The sequence below is a fragment of the Mixophyes fleayi genome, chromosome 10 (assembly GCF_038048845.1).
Source record: "Mixophyes fleayi isolate aMixFle1 chromosome 10, aMixFle1.hap1, whole genome shotgun sequence".
Taxonomy (NCBI): Eukaryota; Metazoa; Chordata; class Amphibia; order Anura; family Limnodynastidae; genus Mixophyes; species Mixophyes fleayi.
In genome coordinates, this window is record NC_134411.1 from 12945098 (window position 1) to 12959272 (window position 14175).

General features: G+C 40.5%; 1 protein-coding gene across 2 annotated transcripts in view; it reads left to right on the forward strand.

Annotated features, from left to right (window-relative positions):
- Window positions 1-272: 272 nt before the first annotated feature.
- PKP3 (plakophilin 3) overlaps window positions 273-14175 on the forward strand; it is a 50171-nt gene continuing 36268 nt past the window's right edge. Inside the window, exons 1-2 of one of the 2 annotated variants that reach the window (XM_075187873.1) lie at window positions 273-379; window positions 8802-8967. In XM_075187873.1, the coding sequence (XP_075043974.1) occupies window positions 347-379; window positions 8802-8967 (199 nt within the window). In that variant the 5' untranslated portion in view covers window positions 273-346. Of the gene's footprint in view, window positions 380-7187; window positions 8968-14175 lie in introns of those variants that run through there. The other variant, XM_075187872.1, reaches the window with a different exon arrangement.

Consider the following 14175-nt stretch of genomic DNA (forward strand, 5'->3'; position numbering starts at 1 on the left):
TGTCACATCAGTGAAAAATGTTCTTCCTATATCTACAAAGCTTCAATTTGAACTCCTGTTTGCATTTCAAACCTGCAGAACTGTGATTCTATTCCTCCCGGAGTCCTTTGCACTGTCACTTCACCCTTTAAGCCTCTTTCCATAAAACTGGCACCGCTTCTTGCCATCCTTATTCCCTGAGTTGGCCAGTTAAAGGGTTAACATTCTACAGGGCGGAGGTAAATCAACAGGTCCAGTGACGACATGAGATGATACTGTTTCCATTCTCTGTCTTTTATACAATTTGGGTTGTTACCTCTAGGACTTCTCACGCCCCAGACACTCTGCAGAGTCATTTTAGATCACCATGATACACCAAGGATCTGGTGTGCGGCGACAGGTATGAGTGGCTAAAGAGCTTCTTGGAGAGGCTAGTTAATTTTCTAAAGGCATCTGACATAGAAGGGTTAATTATCCTCAAGGCAGTGGTTGACGGGGTAACTTTTGACAACTCTCTGGCAGATAAAGGGTTAGGGTATCTGTAGCACTATAGATGGGCAATATTAGAGAGGTACCGTGCAAGGTGTGTAGCGGTAAATTTATTTTTTTAAAACCTGCATCATAGTAAATCATTCAATAGGGAACATAAATTGTAGCATTTCTGGTTAAGTAATCAGTAGTTTATATTAGTGTTCTGCTGTCTAGCAGTCGTGTAGTTAATAGGATAAGACTGTATGTAGTAGCATGAATCCACTAAGTGATAAGGATGTATCTATCTAGTGTAAGACGGTTTAATGGAGAGCATTGGAAAGATGTCCTATGGTTTTGCTGCAAAGCTGAGCAGGATGTAAGGGAAGACGGAAAAAAATATATGACAAACATTTTGCAATTTACATACAAGTACATTTACAAGACACATGTTTGTTTTAATTCTTTAATAAACAGTAGAATATCTTAAACAAGAGATCTGCTACAGGTGTGCAGTACTAAGGCTATGCTTTGCAGAGTACTATGTGAGTTGTGCAAATGGAGTAATGTAATATATGTTATCTGCAGTTCTACCACTTCATCAAGAGGAGAGAGAGAGTGGAATAGTCTAGTATACTAGACTGCAGAACAGATGTTTCACATGTAAAGGAATGTTCAAGAGGTCTCTACACTTTACATGGTACATGCACTGCCAAGGCTTAATTACTAGCCATTCTTATAGGAAAGAACATTAGCAGATATAGTTGCATAATTTTACATATATGCCATTGGAACAAGATCTCTATTTGATACCACACATGCTGGTCACAGAAGTATTAATAGTTAGGTGTACCAATATAATTATCTGTGTATGTCTGCAATTTTGCATGTGAAGTTTTCACAGTAGAGAACGTAGGAAATGTATATGCAAAAAATCTTCCTCGCTTAATCTCATAGGGAAATCATTTTAGCTTTGTACCCTTTTATTCACGAATGATAGGTTACTGAAGTTATCGAGAAGAACATAGAGAAATGGGATCCCTACAAAAACAGCATATGCCATTGGGAATATTGTGGGACTCATTTAGAATTAGGAGTAAAGCAAAAAAAAGGAGCAGATTTGCACCTTGGCTAAACCATGTTGCACTGCAGGGGAGGGGGCAAATTTAAAATAGCTCAGCCCCAAATTGTAGTGTAAACATAAAGATGTCTAGTATTTCTGTGCCACATACAAAATCAGCCAGTAATTTTTTTTGCATGCAAAAAAACCCCCCCAAAACAAAACTTATCATTTGCACCCCTTGCATTGCAACATGGTTTGTCAAGGAGCAAGTTTGAACATTATTTTTGCTTTTCTCCTTAATCTAATTGAGGCCTTGTATCTTCATTTCAGTCTGCACAACAAGCTTGGGACATCTGTGTCTTTTCACTTGTTGTGAATTGACCAGTCTCAGCATACTGAGCTTGTAGTTCTATGACAGCTACATGTTTACTACCTCTGCTAATGGCTACAAATAGGTGTGTGATGTTTCACAATCTTCTTTCGTTTAAGAGGAAAATGTACATCTTAATGCTTTTCTTTTCACTAGTATGGAAAGTGTTTTTTCTATTTGTGCTCGCCCTGTGTACCGGATAGACAAGGTTGCATAGAGGAAGAATCTGTATTTAAGTTATTATTGTCATTTTAAGTGTGACCTCCTAACCGGTCATAAAGGCAAATCTTTAGACAGGTGATGTGCTGAATGCTTTCAGAAAGTCATTATCCATTTGTTTAGTTGGCGTTCCCTTCCCCCCCTCCTCCCCCTAATATTTATATAGAACTTGCTTTTGATAAAGTATTTAAAGATATAATTATAAAGATAGTTTTAGGGAAAAACAGGCAAATAGGGGAGGAAAAAAATTTCTTTTTCATGATCCTAATCCGTCTTACTTTTAGATTATTAGTGAGACTGTTGCAATTTAGTCTAAAATGCAATTAAACAGTTCTCTCATAATACGTTATAGAAGGTTTGATGCCATTATAGGGTCCAGGGACAAATATATGCATTTTTAGGTTTGTTTTTTTGTAACCTCATGCTGTGCTTTTACTGCATATGTGTACTCTGTACCTTGGTGCACAAGTCCTTAAGGTGAAAGGAAAAATGGATAGGCCCTGGGGTGGCAGAACAAATTTTGGGGTTCCTTGCATCATTTGGGATATTTTGGGGTGACCGTCATTACATTCACACATTATTGTATGAGTGAATGATGCTCAAACATAATGCTTGAGTGTCACACGTAATAATTGATGTGGTTTTAATAAGCTGTGGAGGAGATTAGGGAAGAAAATCACTTTTCAATTTCTTCCTTTCCACCTTTTGTTATATATTATATTTATTATTATTTAGGAGACCTTTTAGAGCAGGCCTGTCCAACCTGCGGCCCTCCAGGTGTTGTGAAACTACAAGCCCCAGCATGCTTTGCCAGTAGACAACCAGTTGATAGCTGGAAGGGCATGCTGGGACTTGTAGTTTCACAACATCTGGAGGGCCGCAGGTTGGACAGGCCTGTTTTAGAGTGAAGGAAAGGACTGACAGATCTTGCCTGAGCGCCAAGACCATCAACTCTAGTGTTATCTGTCTCTAATAGTAGCTTATGTAACATGTTTCAATAGTACTAATAGTGTTGGTAGTAGTGTAGTAGAGATAAGAGTTAGTAGAGATCCAGTTTGGAACAACTCTACATTCTAAAAGGATTCCCCACATCTAAAGGAATCCCAGTGATGTCATAGTGACATCACCACGTTTCCTAGAACCCATCAGCACTAATAATGGAAGAGCTGTTACTGGTGCATTAATAGCAGCACTTGCAGGAGATCATATCCATCATTGCACTTATCCACATTGACTCCGGGACAGCTATGTCCTATCCTGATATACTGTAGATAGCTAGCGGGCAGTTATAGGAGCTAGAATTAAGGGGGGACGAGGTTTATAATTTACTATGATATCCCACTCACTTGCAGAAATCTGCCATGGAGATGGTCTGTATTCCTGCTAGACTAATGTCACTGTGGCTTAGAAAATAGCTGCACAGATACACTTTAACTCTATGTCGCTGTTACTTTAAGACACACACAGTGGAGGTTGACCGAACCATGAGGGTGTAGCCTAACAGTTCGCTAAAAACCAGTGAGGCAATTCATTACTACTATTCATGAACCTTGGCTAATACCCACCAGGTACCAATTTCTAATGAATGGATAGGATGTGCTCTCACGAATATTGAGTCAGCCCACACAATGGCTGTTCTCCACTCTGTGTTGGAAGCAGGTGCACTTCTAAAATTCCATTTACAACTCATTTGTAAAACATCAAAATGGGTTAAACCCTTTGTTAACATTTTTGTATTTACCTGGGAAAGCCGACTACATTGTTGTACTTAAATCAACAATGATTTTGCGAGACAAAAAACTTTGTAAGTTTCAACCTTAACATGATACATTAGCAATGCTCTGTATACCACAAGTTTAAATATGGTATATTATATGATGCGGAGACATAAAGGTTTATTTAAAATCAATGTATACAGTGCAAATATGCTGTAACTAAACAAACTGTGTAAACCTTATTTATCAAAACTCTATCCAAGCTAGCGATCTACATTTTCACCTGTCAACACCAACAACCCAACTCTAAACCTCTAGAAATTGGGATTTGTTTCAATTCATCCTAACTAAACATATTTATTTAGTTATGTATGTAACAATGAGAACCTGTAAATAACACTTATGTCTTGCTACGCAGAATATGTATTGCAACTAAGGGTTTTATAACAGCATGTAAATCATGACACATATGAAATACACATAGTGCATTGTACACCCAAAATAAACATGGTGAGATAATAAAACTGATATTGGGAATTGGCCTGATATAGCATGTTTGGGTTGAAAATAACTGCATCCTCTAAAAATTACTCTCTTGAAATCAAGAGGATCATTATTGGGAGTGGCAAAAACTACAATCGGAATATTACTGCTCTTGGCCTGTGAGAATGGTCAACTTCTGACCACACTGTTAGCAGGGCCGGTGCTAGGGTCCACGGCGCCCTAGGCATTTTTAAAAAAAGCGGCGCCCCCCCCCACAAAAATCGCCGCCCTCCTCCCTCCTTTCCTTACCTTGTCTCACCACCGCCGCCTCTCTGCTCCGTCTCCTCCCCTCCACTCACTGACACTAGTAAGTGGAGGGGAGGAGACGGAGCAGAGAGGCGGCGGTGGTGACAAAATAGCCTCTTCCCCCTCCCCGTGCATCTGAATGCTGTGCGGCAGCCGTGACAGGTATGGTCAGCGGTCGCCGCACAGTTTTAAAGTCTTTTAGAATTCGGTGGCGCCCTCCAGGCGCCCTCCAGAGCCCGGCGCCCTAGGCAGGTGCCTAACCTTGCCTAATGGGAGCGCCGGGCCTGACTGTTAGGCTACAGAGGAACCACGTGTTATTCAGGTGATCAGCTGAGGATGGGGCACAATTGAATGACACTCTTAATCAGCCACTTAACTTGAAAAGATCTCCTGGTCTTATAATGGAAATATATATAACTTCTGTCTGAACTATGAGAGGCCTGTGGGAGCAGATAAAACAAGGCTTCAATATGTCATTGTAGAAAGAAAAATAATCAGGGGGTAAATTGTATTAAACTCTGATTCTGGCAAATCGACGATATCCGGCGACATTAAAAACGGCAGTTCAATTAAAGGCAATATTTTATTTCTAACCGGCAATGTTGCTGAATACTGGAGTCTGGAATATTTGCCAGAATCGCAAATTAATATATTCGCCCCCCAGATGGGAGAAGCAGAATTAAAGAAAGACAGAAACAAAATGTATAATGAAAAAAATAGTGGGGTCTGTGTATTAGGATTGTACAATAGAGGTTTATTTTTTATTACCTGTTTTTTTCTGTACATATGGACAACTAGATAGTGTAACTCCAACAGTACTTTTACAAATGTTATATCATACTATAGTTATCATGGGCTTGGTTGGCATAGTATAGTGAAAAATGGGTGGTCATAGTGAAAGAGATGTTGTCTAAGGTGGACAAGGGCATAATTATTGCAAATGTCTGTGTCCAGGGTGCAAAATTTTCCAGATACACACCTGGCCGAATAGTTTTGTATCCTTACTCTTACATAGTCCCAGAATTAAATAAAGTCCTAAGTGTGAATGTACTCCAAAGAATAACCATAGACCTCATGTTTGCACAGGTTGTATTCCAACGTGTGTTTTTCCACATGACATGGAGTCCTAGGGGTATATTTACTAAACTGCGGGTTTGAAAAAGTGGAGATGTTGCCTATAGCAACCAATCAGATTCTAGCTGTCATTTTGTAGCATGCACTAAATAAATGAAAGCTAGAATCTGATTGGTTGCCATAGGCAACATCTCCACTTTTTCAAACCCGCAGTTTAGTAAATCTAGCCCCTAATGCCTTGCAGCTGCTCTTTATGCATGCCTAAATCTTTACAATGCATACATGTTAAATATGGGATCTAATTTGTGGTGTTTCTGAAGGCCCCTGGGCTCTGGAGCAAGTTCTTAACCAGGGCCCCAGTAGACGGGGGAAGCACCGGTGCTGCATGTTTACACTTCCAGTAGTGCTGTGTAGTGATGTCATTCATCATCATCATCACCATTTATTTATATAACGCCACTAATTCCGCAGTGCTGTACAGAGAACTCACTCACATCAGTCCCTGCCCCATTGGAGCTTACAGTCTACATTCCCAAACACACACACACAGACAGACAGAGAGAGACTAGGGTCAATTTTGTTAGCAGCCAATTAACTTACCAGTATGTTTTTGGAGTGTGGGAGCAAACAGAGGCACCCGGAGGAAACCCACGCAAACACGGGGAGAACATACAAACTCCACACAGATAAGGCCATGGTCAGGAATTGAACTTGTGACCCCAGTGCTGTAAGGCAGAAGTGCTAACCACTGAGCCACCGTGCTGCCCCATTGCAAAGTGGTCTGAATTTAGAAAAGCTAATAGAACAAGTAAATGGCCTATACTGGTGCACTCAGGCACCCATGGAGTTTGTGTGACGCAGCGCTGCCCTAAAGCCATTATAGTGTTCCTTCATTCAGATCCTAGTTCATTTCAAGTGTGCATCAGATCCATTGAGAAACTGGAATTAAGGGCCCAGCTGAATTGCACTAACAGCAAGAATTTGATCCCCATCAGTCCAGTTTTAGCCTGTAACAGATAGGGGCATGGCTGTGCATACTATGGTCTTGACCAAGTGTGTCCTCATGTTTTTATTTGGGAATGTTGACAGGTATAGGGTGTAGCAACATCCAGGTGAACAAGCCCATAAGTGTCTCACATTGGCTAGTACAAATGTATGGAAAATGTTACATTTTAGCAGTTCCTTTGAACTGTTTTCCAAATATTTTGTTTGTGGGAGTTACTAGTGTATCGTAACTTGTATAACAACCAATCATATCTTAGCTTTCACTAGTTTAATTTGCACTATGCAGTTAGTTCACAGCTATAATCTGGTTGTTATGGTTTACAGCACATATGTTCTTTGTGCATCATCTTTTGAAATAAGTCTTTATGGGAGATACAAAATAATGTCTCTCTTCAGACTAATGCACTCTAAATACAATTCAGAATCTTGCACTATTTACAGTATTTCACTGCAGATGTGAATAAAAAATATGGGGCACAAGTCAAATTCACTACTAATGAACAGCTTCTTGTAGGAGTAGGGGGTTGGAAAATTGTTGTTTTTGTTTTATAAGGGATGTAGTCAGAGTTATATAGAAGCTTTAAGGCTGGCCTCTGTGCTTTTTTTTTTATAGCCCATTTATCTTTTACCCTATAGATCAGTGTCTCCCTGTTCCACCCTTCCAGGACCACCAACAGCACATGCCTGAGAGAAAGATTATAAGAAAATGGTCACCTCTTTCCTTCTTAGTATTAATATTTTGTTGTTCTACTTCGTATTGCCTTGTAATAAGACACCTGTGTCTGTTACTGGGGTCATATTAGGGCTTTCATGGCACATGGGTGATGTTGGATGTGTTGCTGTGAACTGAGGCCTGAAAGTGGCATTAGAAACTGTCAGTCTGGGATAACATGCAGGTTTATAACCGGTTAGTTCATGGTAGAGACGGTCTGTAGTGTATTGTAAAGTAGGCCGAGTGCTTTTATACAGAACACAAAAATCCAACGTGACTTCTGATATATGTAATAAAACTTACAGTAGGGGGTGCTTTATGCCTTGTAATACACACTTTTTTAATGAACACTGGTGCCGTTAGAATGCACTGTTTATACAGATATCACATGTGTATTATAATAAGGTTATTAAGAGATGCTCAGGGGATTTGTAATAATGAGGGTATATTTTTAATCTGTATTATTTAAGTGACGGATGCTCTAATCATAATAGTATCATGTAGCGTTCATATTCTCTGCAGGTTATATACAAGTATCATGTAGAGATGTTGTATAGAAAAATGTTCTATAGGTTTAATTTAGAATGATGGTTTTTACTGTATTTGGGGCCTGAGACATAATGTTTTCCTGCGAAGCTATGGTGTCCAAGACTTGCTATAGTGAGATGTGAGAGCAGTAAGAGGCCAACTCTAATTGTGGGGACGGGAGGAAGATTCCTTGCTGACAGGGGGATGTAACATTCCTGTAGAGGAGCAAAGGAGTGCAGTGAGTGGGGTGTGAAATAGACAAACAGAGTGCAAGTTAGAGGGAAGAGGAAGCTCAGCCGGGCTTGTGAGCAAAGAGTTGTCTGATAGATCTGTGTGCATGCAAGGTGTAGCAGCAGGTGTGAGTGATTGTAATTCAGGTGTGAAACAGCCTTCAAGAAATAGGATAGAAGTCAGAAAGAGACAGGCGCTGGTGTGTCATAGAAAACATGCAATAGAGTATGCAGAGAATAGAGCATAGTGTAGGGCAGGGAATTAAGAAGGGAAAGAGAGACAGCAGGATAAAAGCAAACGGCCAGAGAGGTGGAGTAGAGAAAAGGGCTGGGACAGGTAGGAGTGTTGAGGTAATGACAGGGTGGGGCATGGAAGCAGAAACAGACTGAGAGCGTGGAGGAGGCCAGTGACAGGCAGGAACAGTCTGCATTATTTAAATAGAGTTCTAGAACTTAGAGAATTAAATGAAGCAGACATAAGAGAGGCTCCTTCAGACAGGTGGAGGAGAGTGCCCATATAGTGTTTAGGTGGGGTACCATCAAGTGAGCAAGACGCTGACTGTAGACATTTGTACATTGTGGGAGAGTAAACTTCCACCTTGGAGGCTTGAATATGCAGGACGGTCACTTCCTTATGTCGGCCCTGCAGCCACACACGGACATCACATCGCTGGCGCTGCCTACGGACTCGCAACTGGACCGGAGATTGCGTGAGGAGAACCAGGAGCTGCGCAACGCCCGCGTACAGGAACAGGTGCGGGCACGGATGATGCAGAAGGGACAAACAATATCGGTGTCCAGCTCTGGTTATGGAGGTAAGAAAGTTCCAAATATAAGAACCTAAATGACTGTACGTTAGAGCGCCCAGACACTGATCTTAGTAAATTATCTAGACTGTCCAGAGAAAAAAAAAAATCAATGTGTTAATTGTTCCTTGACAGTGGCATTCACACCGTTAAATTTAAATCCTGTGGTTGTCATACTCATTAGACTTGGCAACCTATAGTACTCCCTCCCTACTGTAATAAAACAAACAAAAAAGGCAGAACACGTGGTGATTAGGCTGCTCAGGGCAGGGGTCTTATTATATTGTCATATTTGGCTCATTTCAGCGATTGTATCCAAACTTCTATGTCTCTTGTTCTGTGATACGTTACTACTTTCTGTGGCTGGACTTATGTAAAAAAACAACAAAAAGTTACATGATTTGTCAGTTTTGAAACATTGTGTTTAACATGTAAGTGATATCATCCACTTCTTTGATGTGTTCCACTGTTAGACCAGAACTTTAGGATGTTTTGTGTAATGCATCTAAATTACTCACAGGGCAGTGTGTGTATATATAGGTTATATCAATCGGTTGCTTCAGCCTGTAATTAAGCCTCCTTTACATACAAATGCTCAGGCATCCTAACACAAACAAGACATTGTGATTTTCTTAGTGTGTCATTTCATTTGCTCTGATCCTTAGGGTGTGCTGTTTTTATTGCATTCCTTCCTCAGTCATAATGTGTTAGTACTGCAACTGCTACATTTCTTCCTTTTAAGGGGTCATTGAAGCCCCTCCCTTTTATGACCTTGAACAGCTTTAGCACCCCTGGATGGTGCTGTCAATTGATACTCTCCCCTGGATTCAGATCATTTACACTGGACACTCTCAGCTCTGTTTAGCTACATACAAATCACATTTGCCTTTGGCCATTGTTGGCACGTTAATAGAAGCTCAATCATTTCACACAGCCGTCTGTGATGAAGCATACAGTGAATGTGACATACCTACAGCTATGGAACAATGTAGTCGAGACCCTGAGCTGGACAGGAGATACATTAATATGGACAGTAGCACTGCAGTGATCAGTTACTGGGCTCCATACTGGATGATGCAAGTGTTTAACAACTTGTGTGTAAAGTTCATAGTGTCAAGTTCTGTAACATTGTACCTGACTATCGAAAGGACGAGTTGATGATTCTGATACTTGCTAATGTTCACTATAGAATCCCAGTTCATGACCAAGGCAGACAATTTGTGGCTATGACAGCCAGCGGGGGCTACACATTGCCCAAGATTGCTTTATATGTATATGCCTGGTTAGGTAATGTACTTGCATGGTGTGTAGATTATAAGACCATTGCATGGATAACAGGTGTTTTGAGCTTTAATAATTGGGTTCCTGGTTGTCTACAGATTGTATGTGTCTAGTGAGTGACCACTCTCCATATGCTTTGCCAGTCTGGAGCTGTAGTTGAGCGTTAAACATGGGTATCTGGTTCATGTTTGTTTTGCCAATGACTAATTCCCTGTAAGTCTGTAGTGGTATCAGGGTTAATAGCAATAACTGGTGGTCTGTATTCTGACTAGCATTACTCTGCAGATATTTTATGAGTTTGGGTGGAGTGAAGCTTGCACTTGACAAGCCAAGTCCTGTTTCCCCTCTGTAAGAAGTGCCAGAATCCCATTATACATGCACACAGCATAATACACATTCCTGCAGAGTGATGTGAAGTATTATTGCCAGTGACTAGTGGCTGTCCTCTGTCTGCCTAAGGGAGGGGTGAGTCCTCTCTCCCAGTGGACGGCTATCCTGTGCTGTTGTGTCACCTCTGTGTAATAGGGTGGTGCATGCAAGGGTGGAGGGAGAAGGGAGTGCACATGCTTTTCGCCTAGGTGTTGAATTTCGGATGCTATGTGTATAGACCTGTTTGTTATGAGTAGGAAGGGGCTAGGTGGATAAGGCATAACCTTGTCTCTGCTATATAATATGTCATTGAAGGCAAATCCATGTAAAAAAAAAAGTATGATCTCACTATGACTAATAGAGGTAAAGGTTCACAGTGTTCATCCCATCCTCCTAGTAGCACAGTTAGCTGTTATATGGGGACCTATAAATATTTATGAAAACCTGCACTTAAAGGAGGTTTTGCATTTTCAGACATCAAATTATTAGAGAGCACATGGCCTGCTGCAACCCTTTCTAAATACATTGCTTCATTTTTCTTCTGTGTTCTTTACCAATGCCTTTGTATCATCCAGACAGTGTGTGTGTGTGTGTGTGTGTGTGTTTGTTGCCATTGGAAACAACACAGCTGCTTTTTAGACAGAGGTAAACTGAGTGTATCCAAGGGAACCGAAAATAGGCAACTGTGTCTTGTTGATGTGAAGGTTTTGATGGCAAAGAGAAGAAAATGGAAGAAACCCTGAAAGTCAATGTAATAGAAGTTATTAAATGTTTTGATGAAAGTTTTCTGATGGTAAAAATGATGTATATGGGAAAACAATGATTTAGGAAACCATTTTTTTGTAATAATTCTGTTTAATTTAGGCATTAATATGAGCGTATTAATTTTTTGCCCAAGTCATTGGAATCTTGTTTGTTTAACAACCGTGCTATCCATTTAAACAAAAAACTATTTATAGTGTAAACAAATTTATGCATCGTACTCACTGAGCAAAACAATATTTCCCCCATGCCTGAGAGTAGTTCAAGTGTTTAGTGATGCCAAAGTAACCTACCTACTTGTCATGAGCTGACCACTGATGGGCACCCTGATCTGGTTGTCTATAGATTATTTTTATTTTATTTAAGTGGAATAAGCAATACAAACTCACAACAGTGTAAATAATAGCAGATATGCAGAGAAATAAGATCTGTGTCAACAAACTTATGCCTGGATCTTTTACTAAACTTTAGAGTAAAATAAAATTGGTTAAAGTGGACCTGTCAGTCCCTCACCTATATTTAAAATCTAGACAATGATTATGGTCGTGTAAGTATCTAAATGTGGATGATGATGATTATTATTATTATTATATTTTTTTTCAGACTGTAGTTTTATTCTATTAGGCAACCCTTTGCATAGTAGAGCACCCAGGAAATAAATGACTGATTGGGCTGCACTCTGTCCCTTCACATCCAGTTCCTCTCGTCTATGTCTGTAATCCTCATTGTGAGGAGCTCTGGGGCACACAAGGTGGCTGGCAGAGAGGTACAGTGGACAATAGTGCAGCCATGTCTTGCTTTGTCATGTAGGCTGCCCCTTAGCTGTGTGAACAGCCCTGTCAAAAACCTGTACTGCATGGGCAGCCTATGGATGTGTGAAAGCACCTTGCCCGCCAGACGCTGTTGGTCCACGCAGACACTTTCCCCTGCTTGCAGTAGCTAAATTGGGGCTGTGAATGGGCGAGTATGGCTGGGGACCCATCCACCCTCACTATCACCTCAGTGCCCCAAGGGTCAGATATTTTGTATTTGTCTTACCTATCCACTCTCGGCACCCCTGAGTCCAAATTCTATATATAATTTTGTTGGCAAATCAATACGGTTTGGGCAAGAAAAAAGTGATGCAGGCGGTGGAGAGACAATTGCACATCTGTAAGATTGTGTTTGCAATGGGTATCTAATTATCACTTAGGGAGGGAATTCATTCAATCACGAAGAGCCACCAGAGACTTGGGTGAAGTGCTGCTGTGTGCACTTCCGGTGATGATGGTAGAGGAATCTCCGCTCATTTTTGTTTGAACCTCTGTGAGGTGTGATCAGATATGAGCGTTGATTCCAACCAGAGCATTTCCGCAGAGTGTCATGATGCGTAGCTCTGGTGGCACTTTGCTCCATATTGAATCCCCCTTCCCCGTTAGAGACAGGTTAAGAGGTTTGTTACATTATCTTTTACCTCTTTTATTAATTGTTTAAAATAAAAAAAAATCCCCTATGTCAGGTTTGCGACAAGTCCGCTTAACCCTTGTTCATTTAATCCCTAATTTTAATATTTACCCATTTTTCTTGTAAAATACGTGGCTGTATCTGTATAGCCTCCCCATCAATACTTTACTTCAATAAGAGATCCTGAAACTTGAATAGGATGATATGTTTGTGAACTAGGCCAAAGTAAACATTTTTGTTGAATGAAAGAGCTTGGCAAATAAGCGGAAGGCTAAAATTGGCCACACACATTACAATAAAGTCATTCAATCCAGTAGAATGTTGCTGAATTCTTTAAGAGCTGACAAGTGTGTGGGTGACCAATAAAAACCGTAAAATCAAATGCTGAATGCCAAATTGATCAGTAATCCATTAGAATTAGGTGGAAAATTTTTGTCCACAACGATTAGAACAAGTTTTATTTAAGTTTTGTATATTGTAGCTAAAGTCTAATGATCCTACAATTGCTCTACATTGCTATGCACTGAAAATGTGTTTTTGCCCTGTCAGATCCAAATTATAATGACAACGTAGTTTGTTGGCTATAGGGTGGCCGTGAGTGACCGGGTACCTCGCCAAAAATCCAGCTCCATTGTGATCTACAGGTCTATTCATTTTAGATTATGAAATACTATAGGTTGAGACTACAGTATGTGGGTATACTATGATTCCACACCTTAAATGTGTAGATTGCATTGTATATGTATTTAAAGGATGTCTTCTCAGCCCCTGTCTTATGTGTCACTAGGATAGTCACCAGTTCCTGTTTTTAAGGGTGTTGAGATTTCTGGATAATGACTTTACTGTCTATACATTGTGACTGTTATGTTTCGAAATCTTAAATTAAGACTGTGAACTAGGTTCAGTATATAGGGGCAATGTGGCTCACATACTTGCTAAAACATGTTCCCTTATAAATAGACTTACTGATAGTTACCCAGATACATACAGTTCTATGTAGGATGACTCTAGTCTGTCACCTGCAGGGAATGAAGGAACTTTGAGGAAAGATGACAACTGTCCGAGGTTGTACTGGAGTTGCATACGGTCTGTTTGGGTTGGAGTTAGTTGGCCAACGTTGCCATGAGGAAAACTAAGGCGGTTCTTAGAGCACCACCGTTTATTTTATCAGGCTCCCCTGCACTGACAGTTTGGCAGAATATATCTAATTATATCACGGCACAGTGCTATACTCCCAGCTTATCACTGACACGGAGAAGCAGTAGTTGGCAGCATCACAGTTAGAACTGACACTTCCACCCCCTCCTCTACCTGCTGCCCCCTCTTCTGCTTGATCCGTACATGGTAAGAATCAGGATCAGG